The 19,884-nt window shown below is 50.4% G+C and overlaps 1 protein-coding gene across 1 annotated transcript in view; it reads right to left on the bottom strand.

The window, feature by feature from the left end:
- Positions 1–999: 999 nt before the first annotated feature.
- Positions 1,000–19,884, bottom strand: part of Scara5 (scavenger receptor class A member 5) — an 88,988-nt gene continuing 70,103 nt past the window's right edge. Inside the window, exons 7-8 of the mRNA XM_051160727.1 lie at positions 7,426–7,620; positions 1,000–1,473 (exon numbers count right to left, since the gene is read on the bottom strand). Of these exons, the coding sequence (XP_051016684.1) occupies positions 1,337–1,473; positions 7,426–7,620 (332 nt within the window). The 3' untranslated portion in view covers positions 1,000–1,336. The remainder of the gene's footprint in view (positions 1,474–7,425; positions 7,621–19,884) is intronic.

The following is a 19,884-nucleotide window of genomic DNA, read 5'->3' as shown; positions in this document are numbered from 1 at the left end:
GGGTCTTTGGGGGGTGGGGGGAGGCAGGGAACCATACCTGGAGGTTCCTAGGTCTTCCTGACCCCATCAGGGTAATGCTCACCTCATAAGGTATGTGATTGTGTCTGTGACTCTACTGTAGCCAGGCAGGTCTGCACTCAGTTGCTGCCCTTTAGCTCCCCCGGTTCTAGAAAGCGTGTGCAATCTCGTCCAACCTCCCCCTTGTATCAACAGCAGAATGCATTCTCCTTGTGAGCAGGAGGGGAGTGCAGCTCACAGGCTTAAAGAGGCCTTCAGGAGTTTAGCAGGATTGCGTTCCTCTGAGCACAGGATTATATTTAAAGAGGCCTGGGAGGCACAATGTCACCAACTGCCCCGAGACACAGTCTTTAATGACCGACGGGCTCAGATTAACATGTAGCTTCAAGTCCTCCCTCCCGTGTGGATGTTTGATTTAGAAACCCATCATGTCTGATCTTACACGTGCTCGCTGTAGGATTTAGGGGGAGCATACAACTTTTTGAGAACCAACATCTACAGCCCTGAGCTCATTGCTCAGGCCTATCAAGGGCCTGGCCAGAACACCAACCTCATCTCAGTCTTGGTCATCCTTGGTCTTCTAGCTCAGAAGCCAGATGACTGGGCCAGGTGAGCAGTACCTGGCCCGGTTGACCTGCCTTGTACCAACACAGCAAAGCGGATAAGGAAACTCAGCACCCAAGATATGATGTAGCACTGCACGGTAGTTATTCCCCTCCCTTCCCAGCTCCAGTCAGGGTTTCCTTAGGCGACTGGCATTTCTTATGTCTCCCATACCTCTCTCTACCTCTTCCTCAAACTCACATATAGCAGGAAGAGGCAGAGGAGCAGAGAGGAAACACAGTCAGTAAGGGTTTCCACTTGCAGGGGGAGCGGATGGTGAAACTGAGAGTTGAGAATTATCTGCAAAGTAAATGACCCACGACACCTCCTACCTCTGTTCTTATCTATGGAACCATATCAGCGTCAATCATCGATCGGTAACCAAGAGACCAAAGGGAACTTGGATCCCCAGGCCCCATGGATGGTCTCCAGGTAGCTGAGCGCATTGCTGGTTCAACTGCTAAGGGCACCCCATGTAGAAACCTTGGTGGAAGGGAAAGAGAATGTAGGTCACACTGAACACTTTGGAGTAGTATTCTGAGTGGAGAGTGACAACAGGTCACCTTGAACCAGAGGAGGGCCAACTGGCAGCAAGGGTTGGGTGGTGTTGGACCAGGCACAAGCCATGGTTAGGTAGCTCCAAGCGATCCCCCTACCGCAGAGACACAGGAATGTGGCTCAGCGGCAGTGCCCTGGCCTTGGGCTGTGCCCACTCTCAGAGTGTAGTACAAGTCACCCCAGCGTCCTCAGCATGCCCACAGTTTGTCACTCCCCACTTGGAGAACTGGCAGTGGAAGATGGAGCTCTCGGTACCCTTGCAGTTCACGTCATCCATCCAAATCCTCCCTGTGCCTGTGAAGAGAGGCAAACACAACTCCTTAGCAGTGATTAGGGAAGCTGAATGGAGGAGAAAAAGGGAACATGCCTGGATGTGACGGGACCACGGCCTGGCTGTCCCTGCAGGCACTTCTCAAACCTGCCCTCCGCCATCTTCCCTCTCAGTGATCCACTGAGAAGGATCCTTATGTATAAGGTTAGCTTCCTATAAGTGGAGTAACAACAACAGAGGGTATGGGTGTTTGGACCCTCTATGGATTATGAACCTCTATGCTTTGGGGTAGATAGTAAGAAACACATAAAGTCCTAACAAATTCCCACACTGGTTCCAGGACCTCACCTTGTGCAGCCAGAGGACTGACTATTCTAATGCCAGGTGACAATGAGCACTGGCTTCTGTGACATGGGGCGAAGGACATAGATACTAGCCGCTCCCTTAGCAGTGCCCCCACACACTTGTGAGAGTGGCAGCTTGGCTTGTCAAATAACTATGCTCCAAGGGGATTGGCCTTCCAGAGACTGGACACCAGCCCGTCTTGGTGGAGCCCCAGGCTATGCTTACAAGTGTCCACATCCTGCAAATGAGTTTGGGATGGGCAGCCTTGAGAAAACAGGCTCAGAGAGCAATTGGTATGAGATTACACATCTTATAACTTGTAGAGACTTATTTCAAACTCAAATCTTGCTACCCACCCACCTATCCCCAGGCTCACACTTGATAACTGACTCGTCCTACCACTGAGATACAGAATCTTGAAGCCGTTATGAATGAACAGTTTGGCAAAATCTAATCAGAAGGGTGGTGTTAGACAGACCGTGGATTATCCAGTGGTCAAGAACTGAGGTTTTCAGTACCAAATTGCTACGTGGTCCCATTCATGAGCCCAAGATCCCATGGTATTCGAAATATAAAGGATCCCCAAATTTGACATTATAGTCAGGCATCCTCAAGCCATGAGTCATTAGGTTAGCCCCTCAAACACAGCATCCCTAAAACTTGAGTCAGCCTCATTCATCCAGCTGTAATGAGTTGACCTTGCTGGTGTGAAGGTGGCCACATATGGAGAGCCTGGAGCTTTAATAGGCTGTCACAGAATAGCATCAAAACCCTGAATGGTATGAACCTGGCTTCCTTCTGAGAATATCGGGAGTTAGGGAAGCTGGGCTAACTTTCCAGAGCAAATAGAGGGCTTGCCTAGCAGTCTGTGGGAGAAGGGAGCAGGCTGTGCAGTCACCCCATGCTCCTACCGATGAGCTGGGCAGCAGGAGGGTGGTGGGTGGTGATGGGTATCTTCTGCTCATGCCTATGCCTGGCTCCTGATGCTGAGGGCCTTCTAGTAGGATGCTTGGGGCCTTCTACTATGGAAGCAGTAGTTTTGCTACCCAAAGTGAGGCCCTGGACCTCGGCGTTTGTATCCCCAGAACTTGTAAAATATGCAGAACCGTGGGTACTGCTCTGTCCTGCTAAGGCAGAATCTGCATTTTCACAGAGGTTGAACTCTGCAATTTCATAAGCCCTGGTAACGGAAACAAAAACTAGGCTATGTCGGGGAGGGAGGGAGCGTGGGGGGGGGGGGAGGGCATGCTTCACCCCAGGGCTCAGCGTCTTCTGCAGTTGGGGTGGGGTTGGAATTCAGTTTTCAAAGTGGGAAGAGTGTCCCAGGATATGGGACTTTTCCTGGAAACCTGGTAAATCTTGGGCAAACCTGGACTGCTGGCCACTCCAGCTTTCTTCCTTACCTGTGAGGTCTATGATGCCTCCTATAGTTTGACTCTGAAGTGCCTCCCTCCCAGAGTCCTTTTTTAAAGCATTTGTTTCCTTCTGGTAGCTTTGTTTTGGGGGAGGCTGGGGGAACCTTTAAGAGGTGGGGCCTATTTATCAAAAGGAAGTAGCTCAGTAAAGGGCAGACTCTTGAAAATTACACCACTCCAGACCTGATTGTCTGCCACTTCCCACAACCAGAGCTGGCGTCCCCCTGCCCGTCACCACATCTTCCCTACCAGGATGGGTTGTGACTCTCTGAAACCCTGTGCTAAAGCAAGTCTTCCTCCCTTGGGTTGGTTAGGTCACAGTAATAAGAATAAACAGTGAATACAAAAAAGAGCCATAAATTACAAGGTTGAGGGAATTAACCCAGGTTCCAGCGTTATGAGCCATGTCACCCCATGTGAGTCTACCAGATGCTTCCTTGTTGGGAACGGCTTCGGTAACCCTCCATACTGTCACCTCCCCTCCCCTGAAGCCAGGTGATCCCTCTCTTTTTAGGAGAATCACTGAGACTATGAAAATCTTCAGCTTTGTCATTTATTCTAAATCTGCCCTGTGACATCTCTTAACAAAGATGCCCAAAGGACTGGCTAAGCTGCCATGCTATGGACTAAACCAGAATTAAGCTGTTTAGGCTTGTTCCATGGAGATTCAAGTGTCCTCTATGGAAGGACTGCCGTGCAGCGAGTTAAGGACAGAAGGACGAGAGGGCTCCTCCCGCTGTCTGCCTGGACTCTGTCCTCACCAGAGCCTCTCTCTGGCTCTTTACACAATAAGCCCTTTGAGGCCCAGCAATAACTCACAGATTAAACGTCTCCTGGAAAACACATCACTTCACAAATTACCCAGGAAAAGGCGGCAGGCCCAAGAGCTCTGTTGGATTAGTCACACCCAAGCAAATAAAGGGCACTAACAAATGAACAACAGCCCCAAGGCTGCCCATCCCAAAATTCATTTGCAGGATGTGGACACTTGTAAGCACAGCCTGAGGCTCCGCCAAGACGGGCTGGTGTCCAGCCTCTGGAAGGCGAATACACTTGGAGCATGGTCATTTCACAAGCCAAGCTGCCACTCTCACAAGTGTGTGGGGGTCACTGCTAAGGGAGTGGCTAGTATCTATGCCCCTCACCCCATGTCACAGAAGCCAGCACTCATTGTCACCTGGCGTTAGAATAGTCAGTCCTCTGGCTGCACAAGGCGAGGTCCCAGAACCAGTGTGGGAATTTGTTAGGACTTTATCTTGCCCCGGGTGACCCACAGACATATGTTGGCCTGAGGAGCCCTGCTCAGGCTAGGTCAGCTCCACTCTGGTTGTCCCCTTTGAGGATGCACAATAAAGTTCCCTAGGATAAAAAGGACCAGCACACTGCCTCCTGGTAAACAGAGGAGAAAATGGTACAACAGGTGCTCTTCATGGGGTGGGATTGAGACCACAGAGCGCATTGCAGCACAACACTAAGTTCGTTCACTCAACAGATAACCTGAGGGCCTGCTCTACACCCAGCATTCTTCTGCGGATTTAGAATCCTCCCCGCCCCGCACCCCCCCCCCCCCCCCCGCTCCCTGTGAACAAGATGGTCCACGGAGACATGCAGGGTGTACCACAGGAGCTAAAGTGTGTGTTCATCGTGAGCTGAGGTATCAGAGGGCCTGGAAAGCTCCCCCCAGGAGATGAAACAGAGCCGATGGGGAAAGACAACGCGGAGACAAGGCGACTGGAAGCTGTATCAGGTGGCCTCAGAAGCCCAGAAGACACCTGTGAGGGAAGCACCTCATGACAAGGAAGGAGTGGTAGGAAGCGGCTTCAGAAAGATTTTGATCATGGCTTTGTAGTAGTGGTGCGAACTTGAAATCCCTTCACTTGGGGGAGCTGAGTAGCCTGATAACACAGTGAGCCCAAGGCCAACCTGAGCTATATAGCCGGACTCTTCTCAAAGAACAATTAGTGGGGGAGTAAAAAAAAGAAGGGCTTTGTTGCTAATTTGATCCCAAGAGCAATAAAGGCCCACTGAAGTTTCAGGAAGGGGTTAACACAAGCATGCACTGCGAGTGTGTGTGTGTGTGTGTGTGTGTGTGTTTTGTTTTTTGTTTGTTTGTTTGTTTTTGTCAGATTGCTGGCAGCTAGGGAAGGCAGACCCAGGAATTAACCTGTAGATTGTGGTGAGAGCCAAAATGACAGCAGCTCGTAAAAGCTCAGCTCTATACTCAGGCCCCTTGGACTAGCAGCCATCTTAACTCAGTACACAGTAGATGGAGACAGGCAATGGTACTTGCATGGCGCTAACTGCTTGACACACACACAAGGCCATCTAACACCCGCAGCCTGTCCTTAAAGGAGAAAGAACTAAAGTTTCAGTGAGGGTAAGAAATCTGCTCAAGCTGTTTAAGGTGGCACAGTGAGAAAGGAGAGGAGGAGACAGACTCAAAAGACCCCAGAGGGATGGACGTGGTAGAATCTGTAAGACTTGGGGATGGGACAGATGAGGACCCGGCGATAGGGTGGATGTGCCCAGGGTCTTGGTTTAGATGGAGTCTAACACAAAATGGTGCTGTAGGCCTGATGGAGGTAAAGAATTTGATGGGAAGAAAACGTAGCCCCTTTGGCAGGTGCATTCAGTATCTTTAAGTGGTGCTGCCTGGAAAGTAACTGGATATTGAGGGGTCTGAGGCTCAAGGGAACATTTTAGGGCAGAGAGAATGACCTGGATCATGATTGCATCCCCATGTGTAGAAAAGGACTCCAGGGACAGCTTGCAGACTGTAAGGAAGAGGAGGAGGAGGAGGAGCAGGAGGAGGAGGAGGAGCAGGAGGAGGAGGAGGAGCAGCTAAAGGACTAAGAACATATCAAGATGAAGAGGTGAGCCGAGAGGGCCTGTATAGCTCAGTGGACTATGATGGGAGGTAGCAATGCAAATGTGACATGCCCATGAAGGAAGTCTATTGGCTGGCTAAAGGAATCAAGTGACAAGTTGGAGACACATGATGTAAAAGTCAGGGCTAATGAAAGGCCAGTCACAAACCCAAGGCCAGTCACAAGCCCCAGAAGCCATGTGCCTCAGGCTGGGCCACCCTACAGCAACTAAAGGCTTTAATTAAAGACTACCAGGATATTCTAAATACCTGCTAAGGCTTCCTCGAAAGAGTTTATGCATTTCTTTTCCATAAGGTTTTGTACCCATTTATTAGGAAGGAGTCTCAAATAGAAAAGAAACAAGGATCCCTCATCTTCCTAAGGATAGCAACATGGAGACTTTCCTCTGGAAACAATGTGGAAATCAGCACAAAGCTTTGGCAGGGACAGAGGTCCTCCATCCTGACGGTTGCCTCTGTATTTCTAGCCTTTTGGATGCCCCTGTCTGCTGTGGCCCTTCTGTCTTTCTACAAGAAATGTCAGGATGGCAGGTGTGTGGAACAGGTGGGCGTTCATCAGGTGGCACCACGCACCAATATTTGAGCAGGAACTGCCGCAGCTTCTCCTGGGACAGGAAGGCAGGTAGCTGCAAGGAGTGGAGACCTTCAGGGACAGTCTGCCTAGCTGTGCGCAGAGAGAGGACAAGCCATTCTTTCCTCGTGCCACACTAGGAAGCCCTCTAACTATTTTAGCTCAGAGGAATACGAAGCCTATGCCTTGGGCAAGATGGTAGGTTTATCTGGCACCATTCTATAACCCCAAAAGCTCCTGTCCTGGGCAACTGCCCCTCACAGGTCACCAGACACACCTGACAGCTGAGTGTGATCTGATCAGCTCAAATCCTCACCCTCCCCACCCCAGAATCAACTGTCTTCACAACAGTTGATTGGCAGCATGCTAGGTCCCAGGGGCCTAGGCTGGAAAGCATCCCAGAGTCTGTGAGCCCCTTTCCCAGACAAGAAGACCAAGACACAGAGGAGAGAGGGGCCAGGCACACTACGGAGCACTAGGATACACCAAACTAAATGGAGGAGAGGTCCTCTGATCCACTGGGAACTGCTGTTTTGGGTTCAAGTCCACCCAAATTTCTTCATGTTCGGGTTCTATACAAAGTGTTTATAAGTATAAGGTGTGTACTGAGAAGAGGATTGAGGCATAGGTGGCCCCAGAGCACAGTTGACGTTATCACATGAAGGTGATGCAGGCTTTGGGGGGGAGGCAGGCTGAGCCTGGAATCCATGGCTCTCTTCCAAGTTATCCAATCTGTATCTTACTTTACCATCCTTACCTTGGCCAAAACGAGCTGTCCGGTACACCTCTTCAACCCCATGGAAGCCCAGCATGCGGCAAACCACGTCCCCATCCTTCCTGTCCCAGCCGTCATCACACACTGTGCCCCAGCGACGTTCATGGAACACCTCCACTCGGCCCTCGTGTGGGCCAGAGCCATTCACCAGGCGAATCAGTGTGAAGTCCGTATCACCTGCCAAGAGAGTCACTGTTAATACCTGTCTCCAGACACCCAGGACCTGACCCGGCCTCCTGAATGGCCATCCTTCCACACAGGGGGAGAGAGAGAGAGCTAGGGCTAAGACCAGGTGGTCACAGTGTGTCATACCTGCTCTTTTGTTTGTTTTGCTTTGCTTTGCTTTGAGACAGGGTCTCCCAAATGCTTGGATTGTGGGTGTATGCCACCATGCCCAGCTTTATTCTTGCTCTTTGTCAGATTTCTAAAAAGAGTTTGAAGTTCACAGCAAAGCTGACTACAAAAATCTCTTCATCGCTATTCTGTGAGTTTTATCCCTGGCCAGGCAACCAGCTACCCCTTTGCAGTTACTGAAAACCCAGCTCCTGCCAGCACTCGAAGGGGAAGGGCAGTGGGAGAACACAGGAACCTGGAAGAGGAAACAGTGGTGGGAAGGTAGAACTCAGAGTCCATGCACGACCAGGATAACTCCCTGGGGACAGTAAGGAGGAACTGGTGACACCAAAATAGGCCAGAGGCTTGACCTCAGATTGGCTAACAGGTTTCCCCAGACCTGCCTTGCCTCTTGTCAACACCAGGTCACTTGAGAGTCTGTGCATCAATCACGCTGTGCAGTGAGGCTGAGAACGGAAGCCTCTGTGTGGGGTTAGAGGAGACAGGAGGAGGCAGGAAACAGGAGGCAGGAGGAGGCAGGAGGACGCTATGGTGGGTTCTGCAGCAGGCCAGGTAGCATTGAAGGTCAAGTCAGAGCAAGAGAAAGAGCTAGAATGTGACGAGGATAGTGAGGCTATGTTCAGAGTCACTGACTTAGCTTCTGGGCTTTGCCCAGGCTGGCCTCATTCTGGTTCCTTACTCACCTTGCCAAACAAATGACCAAGCATCTGTTAGAGAACAGAGAATACACACATGAGCAAAGGATGTGCCCTCATGAAGCCGACAGTTGGGGGTGGGGGCAACTGACAAAAGCCTGGGAAACAAGTCATAAATCCAGGGGTTATGGCACACACCTATAGTCCCAGCCCCTGGGAGGCTGAAGCAGGTGTATCATTAGTACCTAGGCTAGCCTGGGCTAGCCTGGGCTACACTGTAAGACCCTTTTTCAACGTAAGAATTTCCAAGTAGTGTTAAGTGTAGAGGTGGGGACAGAAGAAGGGACTAGAGGACTAGGAAGGCACCATTTTAGAAGTGTAGACAAGGAAGTGGGTAGAACGAGGTGAGGCGCCATCTTGAAGGATGTACAAGGGAGAGTGAAGGGAGGGCCATCTTGGATGCTAGGCAAGGAAAGGAGTGAGGAGTGAAGGAAGGCACCATATTGGAAGTTAGACCAGGAAAGAGGATGGAGAGATGGCAGCCAGTAAGTGTGGAGCAATGAGGGTCCAGAGGTCCTGAGTTCAATTCCCAGAAACCACATGGTGGCTCACAACCATCTATAATGTGATCTGGTGCCTCTTCTGGCCTGCAGATGGACATGTGGGCAGAACACTGCATACATAATAAATAGGCAAGTCTTTTTTGGGGGATGGGGTGGGTTTGAGACAAGGTTTCTCTGTGTTATCCTGGCTGTCTTGGACTGGCTTTGTAGACTTCACAGAGATCCGTCTGCCTCTGTCTGCCAAGTGCTGGGATTAAAGGCATGTGCCGCCACCACCTGGCTAAGTAAGTCTTAAAAACAAAACAAAGTAGGGTGTGGAGAGTGAAGGGAGACACCATATTGAAAATTGGATATGGAAGGGAGTAGACAGGGTGAAGAGGCGCCATCTTGGAAACTTGGCCCAGGAAAAGAACGGGCAGTGAATGAGGAGATGGGAGGAGGGATGTGGAAGTGGAAAAGCCCTCTTGCGTGCTCGCTGCCCTCAATGTCTTCAGGCCTCAGGTGCAGGTGTCTCCTCTCAGACCCTAGTCCCCTAGTCCCCCATCATCTGGCCTTTCTCTGGACATATTTATTTCTTCGTATTATAATAACTGCCTTACTTTCTCAGGGGACGCCGTTGTATGGCACAGTGTCACAGACGCTGGGGTATCCACTGAGTTTAAGATGGACGCATCCAGAAATGGACAAACTCCCCTGATAATAGAGAACCTGGTGAATGGACCACTCAGAGTCCAGGGCTTTGGTGGGGGACTGAGTGGAGGGTCCACCATCAGGGCATCTCAAGGTGCCAGTTCTTATACTATGTCACTGTCTCGCTGTTACTCAATGGCTTTCCATGAGGTGGTTCTAGGCTCTAGGTTCTAGGCTCAGATTACAGTGCCACGGGTACACTGTTCTCTTTAGAAAACAGGGATGTGGCCTGCCTTGCATTCTGGTGAGTGCTAAGAAAATTTGGAAAATGTCACTTAGATGGCAGCGTGTTTAAATTCCCATCAGGTCCCAGTACATGCAGAAGTGACAGTAAAAGCATATTTGGAAATAGGGAAATTTTACAATATTGGAAATGTGGTAACCAAAATTATGGGATTCATAACCTCACCTTCAAAGATGTCACTGCCCCATGGCCTATGCACCACGCAGAGTAATGGGTCCCTAGTAGGACAGCCCTCCCAGCCAGCACCGTATCAACCTTAGGGGCTGAAAAGAAACTTAGTGCCATAGAGAGTGGTAAACTGGAGAGCACCAGCCTGGCAGTGTCACTCCAGATCTGTGTCAGTTCAAGTACTACGAAGAGCCTGCTCTTTGCCACTTGTACCCTCCGAGCTGCTTGCCAAGGTTTAGCCCAGAAGCATCATTGCTCAGAAGAAACCCCTAAGATAGCCAGGACAGGGCACTGGCCCCTCGCAGCCACGTGGCCTCCCTGCTCTTGCAGTTTAAAGGGCTCCCTGCTTCACCTACAAGTTTCCTGGGGTGTCAGTGGTTCTGATCTCTGCTCGTGCCTTCCTACCTCGCTCCTCCAGCTCCTAGAAACTGCCTCCTATTTCCTGACTTCCTAGACTGCTTTTGCTCATTACCCAGACTGCTCCTGGAACCAGCCTTGTGGTCCTCACCCACACCCCCAAAGAAAGCCCCAGCGTTGCCAGGCCAGACCCACCTCCCCAGTTAAGAGAGAAAGGGACACATTTGGGGTCAGGCTATGGAGAAATGAGTGGGTCTGGACTCTGGAAGCTCTAGGAAGCTCTGCATTTCCTGAGGCTGTGACTGGCGGCAGTGTGTTGCAGCTTAGCTGTGGGCTTCAGACGTCCCATCACGTAGCACATGGAGCTAGTTTAGTTAATAATGGTGACACAATCATTGGGCCTTTCCAATCATCACAAATGACCAGGAAACATAGAATTTGCCAGCTGGCCAAGACTTTGTGATGACGTGATGCTCGCAGGAAGGACCACCAGGGGCCCAGAGAGGTGGTGTGACTTCTTCAATCCATGCCCTGTAAGTAGGAGAGCTGACCTCAAACTCACAGACATCGCCTGCCTCTGCCTCCCGAGGGCTGGGATTACAGGCGTGCGCCACCACGCTCGGCTGGTGTGTCCATTTCTATTTCCAACTGCTTGTTTAGTTCTCCATTCAGATTCGCCTCTGGAACTCCCAACCCCGTCCCACGGTCAGAAGGGATGTCAAAGGAGAGTGGGAACAGAAGTAGTGTCTTTCACCTTGAGTCACCCACAGAGGAAAAGTAGACGATGGCAGGGCGCCAGCTGTGGCAGGAGACTGCCAGGCCACCTCCACCCCCATGCAGAGATGAGGAGACTGAGATTGAGGAAGCAATTGTTCCTGGGGGGCCAGGCCCCTCTCTTTCTCACTCCCAGCACTGGATCACCACACCAAGGGAAGATGGTGGACGGTTCCTTTCGGTTCCCCGGGGACAGGCGCTGGCATGCCTCAGGCCAAAGGCTCTGCCTAAGATTGTTCTAGGGTGCTCCCAACCTCAGGTTACACTTGGGGCAGAATTCTTTTCCCCTATGGTGATAGTTACTGCTGTGTGGCTCTGTTCACTACCCTGTTATTAGCGCCAGTTTGACTTTGCCGATGACTATGGTTAGGCTGTGACATTTGATAAATCAATCAAGGAGTGCGCTGTGCCCACAGCCCGTGGCACTTCCTTATATGTGGGAAAGGCCCAGAAGGTCTGTTTAAACTCAGAACTTCTGTCCAAGCCACTTGTAGTGAAAAGTCCAGAATCACTCAGAATCTCTCAAGAATACAAGCTGGGGAGTGTGGAGAGGGGGGAGTGGAGGCAGAAGAAAAAAATGGCTGAGGATCAGGGATTGGAGTCACTAGGCCATGTCTGAGATGAGACACTAGACAGCTGACCCCTAATTTATGGCAGTGGACCCAGAGCAGTCTTGGGTTCCAACAACCCCCTTCATTCCAGGCTGTACAAGGTTTGCCAATATGATGGGCCTTTTCTCAAGCCCCATTACCCAAAAGTGACTCAGATTACTAAATATCTGAAGAGAACAGAACACGAGTGGGGGTGGAGGATGGGGTGGGGGACGGGATGGGGTGGAGGGCATGAGGGATGCCACAGGTACCTAATGACTGACTGGTAACCTGCCTCTGAGGACCCCATTGTGAGTGGGTTTGAATAAAGTCCAGAAGGTTTCCTCCTATGGCCCTGGTGAATAGAAACAGGGTGCCTCTGCCCTCAGGGGGGCTTCTCTGGATTGTTGGCGCCACTGGCCAGTGTCTTCTCTGGACACACAGGTAGAATGAAGGCACTGAGAGCAACAGTGAGTGTCAAAGACTTAGAACATCCAGTGGCGTGAATTCCGGCAGAACAGTTGGCACATGGGGCATCCCTGGGCATCTCCATGCACTGGTGAGGACAGCTTGCATAGCAGGGCCCCAGCAGAGATGGCACGCAGAAGGCCAATCTGTGTAGGATCGGGAGCTGCTCCCTCCCTCCCTTCCTCACATTGGTCTCCTCCTCACTTCCTCTACTCTCCCCAGTTTCTGGCTCCTTGGCATGCTAGGGGAGGGAGTAGGGGTGGCGTGCAGAAGCCTGGCTCCTGCTGTCAGCAGCTCCCTACATGCTAATGCAAAATGGATGTGATTTGCTAAGCCAGGCGGTTCTGGACTAATGTGGGAATTCTGCACCACGGCCCAGGCCATTCCTGGGTGCCTAACACAGCCTTTATAAATCTAACCTGTGGGTTTTTTTCTCTCAAAGCAAGCACTGCTTTGCCCGTGCTATCCTGTAAACACTACATGTAGAAGAAGCAGGATTGTGGGAAAAGCATCTAGATCTGGGTCATGATTTCCCGAGTTCCAGGTGGGAAGAGGCCTTAGACTTAGGCCTATCCCCTCACCCCTCCAGACTCAGATCTCTAATCTGTCCACAGGCCTGACAGCTGTTCACCCAACCTCTAGGCAGAGGAGGGAAGGCACAGCATCTCTTGGGAATCCACCCCGGGGACTTTCAAACCAGGATCTGGTTTCATTTCTAGGGTGCTGGCTTCCCTGGCTGCCCCTGGCATTCCCTTAGCCACAGGCTCCTTTACCTTGTTTGCACATCCCATTTGGGGTTTTGTGGCTTTTACTGGGGGGTAAACTGTGAAATGTCTTTCTGCTCTCAGTGTAACTGAGCAAGTTTCTCCATCCCTCTGCCCCTGGGGCAGATCCAAGAGGATCATGTAATTGACTGGTAGCTGCAGTCTCTCGGAGCTGGTTTCCAGGCTCCCAGCATGCCTTGGTCTTGATGGTTCAGCTCTGTCCTCAGACCCAACCACTTCAAAGCCCAGTCCTGGGCATTTCACAGTGGGAAGTGGAGCAGGAGCAGTGCAGAGAACGGAAGTCTGTCCCCTGAATGCTAGTTGCTAAGCAAAGAGCTCCATACATCTATCTTACTGCCATGTTAGTGGTTATAGCTTCTCGCATTCAACAGAAGAAATGGGTCCAGAAAAGTCAAGGGATTTACCCAGGGTCACACAGCTGCTATATAGTGCTCAGAGCAATAGCCTGTCCTTTTGATGGCCGCTGTCTAGCTGCAGTTCTCTCCAAGATGTAAGGTGTTTTTAGGACAGCCCCTTGGGGCCTTCAGCACTTACTGTACTGGGCTATGGTGTCTGCTTCTTAGACTTGAAGGCCTGCCTGACCTCACACGCAATCAGCTGGGGAGTTTTGAACGCAATTTTGAACAGTCTGGGGTGTTTTGAATACTTTGAAGGTGGTCTTTATGAATAGCCACAGCAGTATTAGAGATAGCCAGATGTAACATCGGCTGAGCTGCATGCTCACCAGCTTTGCAAGGCACATAGAAGTCACCTCGGGGGAAGCTTCCCTGATGGGTGCTCCCCCCCCCCCATCTTTGGGTATTATTACGCTCCAATTTCCTTTCCTGGATCCCCGTGCACCCCATCCCTCCACTATGTTATGAGAAGACGACAGTCATTCAGCATCCAGTTGTGTCCCCATTTACACATAGAGACCTTGATGTGGCAGGAAAGTAGGTATGGAGAGAGAGAGTAGTCAGGATTAAGATACAGGGTTAGAGAGGCAGCTCAGTGCTTAAGAGCACTGGTCCTGCTGCTCTTTCAGAGGACCAGAACTTGGCTTTCAGCACTCATGCTGGACAGGGCACAACTGGCCATGATTCCAGCTGCAAGGCATCTGACATTCTCTTCTGGTCTCTATGGGTACCTGCACTCATGTGTGCACAGACACAGACACAGACACACACACACACAAAACAAACACATAGATAGAGGGATTTATCATATATGTATGATAGATGATAGATAGATAGATAGATAGATAGATAGATAGATAGATAGATAGATAGGTAGGTAGATCTTTAGAAAAAGATTAAAAGAAAAAAGCCAGATGGCAAAAGGACTGGAAAATAAAGTAGAGAGAGCCCAAGACAAGTCCCATCTGAAAAGTTGCTGCATAAAGGGTCATAAGTGGGGGTGGGACCCCATCCCAGCTCTCTAGCCCACTTCCACTCTGAAGAGTGCCTCTTTCTCCCGTAATAACTAGTCTATCACCATTCGTGGTCTAATTCTTTGTTCCAGTACACAAGAATTTTGAAACCTTAGCAGGTACCCTCCGGACTCAAACCCAAGCTTTAACAAGGGAACAGCGAAGTACTCAAGCCAGTGTGCTTAATGAGAGAGTAGAGGAGTGACTGCGTGAGGACGGCTCACACCACTTGCTAAGGCTCTGAGGACCTGAGAGAGCACTGACTTACTCAAGACCTCCCTTGCCTATGCACGGGAGGGGGGCCGGAGAGGGTCCCAGAGCCCCAGAATTCTGCTTCTAAGGCAAGCAGGGAGAGGCCAAGTTTTGGTCACAATGGTTCAGCCCCTTGATGTTTGTTTTTCCTGCCTTTCAGTCCCCCTCTGCCAAGGCAAAAAAAAAAAAAAAAAAAAAAAAAAAAAAAAAAACAAGAAGGAAGAAAGGAGCTTGTAGAGAATAGAAATAAACACACGGGGCTGGGAAAATGGGCTCAGTAGTTTTCTGCAGCTGTGATGGGATGGGGGGGAGGGGGAGGGGGAGGAGTGTGGGGATAATTTGGACCATCTGCCCTTTAAAGAAGTTGAACTTTCCTTCTCTTATAAAGGAAGAACTCCTCATGCCCTGAGCTGGCCTGGAGTCCCCACCCCCTAGGCTGGGGCGACACTTCTCAACAGGAAATGTGATCCATATGGGAGCATGAGAGCCATCCCTGAAGGGAAGGGAAGCTGTTCTGGAGAGGCTGTCCTGGAGGGTATTGCCTGAGGGTAGAAGGCACCGTTTCTTGGGATGGGTGTCTGCTCTGACCCTAAGGGAGGACTTAATGCCTCTTCAAGGTACTTTATTAGATGTTCTCAATGGACCTTCACCGCCCTCTTCCAAGAATAGTGTAGAAGGGGAAAGACTTTCTCTACGTCATCGGAAGAAGTGACTGCTCCTGAGTCTTTGCTGTGCTGTGTCTCCCTTGGCTGGGTCTCTGGATGGAAGCCACACCAGGATACTCAGGACTTTACTTGGGTAGAAGATGCAGCAGACACATTCCCCGGGGTGTCACTACTATGTTTTATTTACTTGTGTGTGGTGTTGCCTGTGGAAGGCAGAGGGCAAAGTCAGATGTCTTCCTCTACTTTCCTCCACCTTATGTTTTGAGTCAGGGTCTCTCCCTGAGATTGGAGTTCATCACTCAGCAGGGCTAGCTGGCTAGGGATTCTCTTACTGTGTGCCCATTTGTACCCCCACACTGGTTTTTTTTTTTTAAAAATGTGGGTTCTGGGATCTGAACTTAGGTCCTCCTGCCCATGTGGCAAGCACTTTACCAACAGAGGCCACCACCTGCCCTACCCCCACCCTACTCCCACCCCTTACTCCCCACCCCCACCCCACACCAGTCCCCAGTATTAACCCTTTAATCTACTGACTCATGTCTTCCTCTCCCCAGCTTGCTCACATAGTCTTTGGAAACTGTGTACACGTCTCTGTGGTGCTGCTACTCCTGGCTGCCTGGTTCCCAGTATTTGTCAATAAGATGTGTCTAGGGACTGGTAAGATGGCTCCATGAGTTAAGGTGCTGCCAAGGCTCACAACCTGAGTTTGATCCCTAAGGCCTATGTGGGTAGAAGGAGAGAACAGACTCTTGCAAGATGTCTTCTGACCTCCACACAATAAATAAATAAATAAATAAATAAATAAATAAATAAATAAATAAATAAATTTTATTTTTAAAATATGTGTCTTGGGGCTGGAGAGATGGCTCAGTGGTTTAGGGTGCATTCTGCTTTTGCAGAGGCCATGAGTTTGGCTCCCAGGACCCACACAAGGTGGCTCACAACCATCCTTAACTCCAGTTCTGGTGGCTGATGGAGGCACCTACTCTTGTGCACATACCAGCAGGCATACATACACATAATTAAAAGCAGTAAAACTAAATCTTAAAGAAGATGCGTCTGTCAAATAATAATGCCGTGGCAGTGGGAGAGAGCCAAAGGCCACAGCTTCTCACAGTTACATTTATGGGCACCTACTGGGCAGCTCTTTTCTCTCCTTTTGTTTTCTGGTGTTTCAAATGGCACCAAGAGGTGAGAGCCAATCAACCTCTTTTTTTTTCAGGGCTATAAAAGGAAGCCAGGAAAGCCAGGGGACAGTTAAGAGCGCTGCTTGTCTGTTTCAGCAGGCCTGAACCTTCCCCTACTGAATCCCTCCAGGGAGAGATGTTGGCATTTGAAGGACCTCTCTGGCAAAGGCTTTATGGAGCTATCGCTTAATCAACCCCGTCCCCCATCCCCTCAGTCTCATCTTATACATCCTGGTTTCTAGGTTTGATTGGGCCCTTCTGAGTTCAGGACTAAGCACCCCACAGCCACACGGTAAATCCTCACCTGGAGAGGTAAGCTTAGCACTAAGGCTGTCGAAGGCTGACACCCTGGGTGAGGACACGTCCTTTCAGCAGTGTCTGCCTCTGTTCAAGGGAATGACACACTGAGAACTAGGTGGCAAGGGTGGCCTGTCTCTGTGGTGTGCAACTCAGCATGAACCAGAGGGAGGATCACGGTGGGGACTGTGGTGTGGTGGCAAGTGGCAAATAGCAAGCGACCCTCCCATGTTGAGTCAGCAAGGGAGCCAACATGGAGCCTTGCCATCAATGCACCCACAAGACCTCCCTGGAGGTCTTCTCTCATTTCTTTCCTTTTCTATCTAAATCTCACTAACATTACCTTGAAGAAATGAAGCTGGCACTCACCCATGGTGAGAGGCAAGGCCATCTGAAACTGACCCCAAGTACCCTCCAAGGTGTCTTCTACATCCAGGGATGGGAGGGGTTGTGGAGTTAGGACGTCAGACAGTGGCAGCCCTTGGTCTTCCCAGCGTTATCCTCTGCCACCGAGCATCACAAGGAGAGAGGGCTCAGGGTCCTGGGAACTGGGGATCACTCCTGAGTTTGTTTGAAACGCTTCCTAAACAGTCTTGTCATTCCTAGTTTTCAAGTACATCTCAACTTTGCTCCAAACTAAACTTTATTTGCACAAAACACACATCAGTGATCCAAACTTCAGTTCTTTAGTGGTTTCAGAGCCCTGCTTTTAAGTTCGGTTTATTTGGGTTTTTTTGGATGTGTATGTCATGTGTGTGTAGGCCAGAAAAGAGTATCGGATCTGCTGGAGCTGGAGTTACAGGCATTGTGAGCTATCCCTTGTAGGTGCCGGAAGTCGAACTTGGGTCCTCTGGGAGAGCAGCAAGCTTGCTTAACTGCTGAGCCATCTCTCCAGCACCATCAAGGCATTGTTTGCTCACCTCCTGAGGTTTGTGTTACTAAGAGTTTTCTTGCAGGGCAAATCCCAGAGAGTGGACCTCTGAGTCCTAAAGGAGCTGTGTCCAGGCCCTGGGCAGAAAGATTGATTAGTTCAGAGCCATAGGGGCGAGCTAGCAGAGTGCTGGACCCAGAAAAGCAAACTGGTCGGCTTGACCAGCAGGCACAAATAACCCAATTCAGAGCAGCCAGCCCTTCCAAATTCCGAATGTGTGTCCCTGGCTGCTAACTTTTGCTTAGCACACTTGCTGAGCACTCATTTGTTTATTGTTTCCCAGGCACTGGCCCCTGACTCCTGCATTCCCTTAGATGTGTTCGGTATACAGATATTAGTAATCTGTTGATGCCCCCCCGCCCCTGCACTGCTGTGTTCCCAAGAGGGACCTCACTTCTTTAGGCACTGGCGTTAGCATTTTGTCCTTGCTTGGGCACAGGAGCCCATTCTTGTCTCTCTTCAGCTGGCCAGGGATGGTGAGAACATCCTTTATAAGGGAGGAAACGGGGCGGGGTGGGGGTGGGGGTGGGCAGGTGCTGATCCTGTGAGCCATTCTAGCAAGTGACTGAACTCAAGGAGGCTGTTGGAAGCAGCAGTTACAGCAACGGGATCTAAAGTGCGGTCCCTGTGAGACTGAGCACTGAAGCTGTGGGGTCCATGCCAACTCCAAGTAGATGAAGTAGGACACCTGGCTGGTGCCAAGAAGCTGTGGTATGGGAGAAGCCAGCTTGAGGTCACAGCATGTGCACAAGCTCAGAAGAAACAAGTGCTTTTCTCTGAGCTGCCCCATGGTACATTCTGTTTGTTTTGTAGAGTTCAGGTCTTGTCTTTGTTTTGGGTGAGGTTTCTGAAAAAGACCTTGCTAAAGACAGAGTCTCTCAGACCCTAGTAGGAGCCAGAGGAGAGGAGCAACCAGTACTCACAGAGGGTACGGTCCCCAGGGGAGGAAGTGCATGCCTCAGGTGTTGGGGAAAGAGGAGGGCCTTCGAGGATGGCAGCTTCCCATTGGCTCCCCAGTCACCTCACAGTGCTAGCTCCTGCTGGTGGCTTCCCAAGGTCAGAGAGAGGATCAAGGCTAGCCTCTCCACCACTGCAAAGTTCCGGGGGAAGGAGGTGTTTCTCACTTGTTCCCTGAGCTTGGATTTTTGCTTCAAATACCTTAGACTCTTGCTCAGGCTATCTACAGATGTATCAGCTCCATGCATGGCTCCCCGCATCTGGGAGCCATCCCCTGTCCATAAGTAGCTTCCGGACCTCAACTCTCCCTTCAGAGTTTGGGTCATAACTCCTCTCTGACCTTGTCCCCACTTCTGCCACAGCTCTTCCCAAGGTCACCTGTAACTGTTAACAAGTCTTTCTCCCCTGCTAGAAGGAAGTTTCTGGTGTGAACACTCAACAGACATTTGCCAAAGGGATTTACCCAGCATTCTCTTCCCTCCTCCTTTCCTTCCATTCACAAACCTGCCTTCTCGTTCTGACAGAAGTCGGGGAGGCCAGTTACCAACCCTGAGTACCCTCTCATCTTCTCTGGCCTTTACTGTTTTCCAAAGTCAGCTCTGTCCTGGCCCCTGCAGCCTGATGCCTGCTTGCCCTGGCACCTGCTGTAGTTCAGCTCGAACTCCACGTGCCTCATTAACTATTTCTTTGTTATTTCTCTCTGGCGTTTTGAATTTTGCCTCAGTTTTTGCTTCAAGCCAATTTTCCTGAGCAAAATGTGGATCCCTAGAAAATTTTCAGTTACTAGATATGAGCTCTGTGTGTGTGTGTGTGTGTGTGTGTGTGTGTGTGTGTGTGTGTGCTTTTTCATTCCCACACTGCTTTTGTCAAGCCATTACTAAACACCAGAAGGAGAATGAGAATGAGAATGAATGAATGAATGAATGAATGAATGGATGGATGAATGGATGGATGGATGCATGAATGGATGGATGGATGGATGAATAAATGAGTGAATAACTAGCATGAATGAATGAGTGAGTAAACACTGCGGGTAAGTGCAGCTACCTCTGCACCTGGTGAATCTCCACCACCAGGAAGCATTTCGGGGGCATGGGGGCAGAAGGGCCTTGTTGG

Source organism: Acomys russatus, chromosome 18, assembly GCF_903995435.1.
Source record: "Acomys russatus chromosome 18, mAcoRus1.1, whole genome shotgun sequence".
Classification (NCBI taxonomy): domain Eukaryota; kingdom Metazoa; phylum Chordata; class Mammalia; order Rodentia; family Muridae; genus Acomys; species Acomys russatus.
This window is presented reverse-complemented; position numbering and strand designations above follow the sequence as displayed.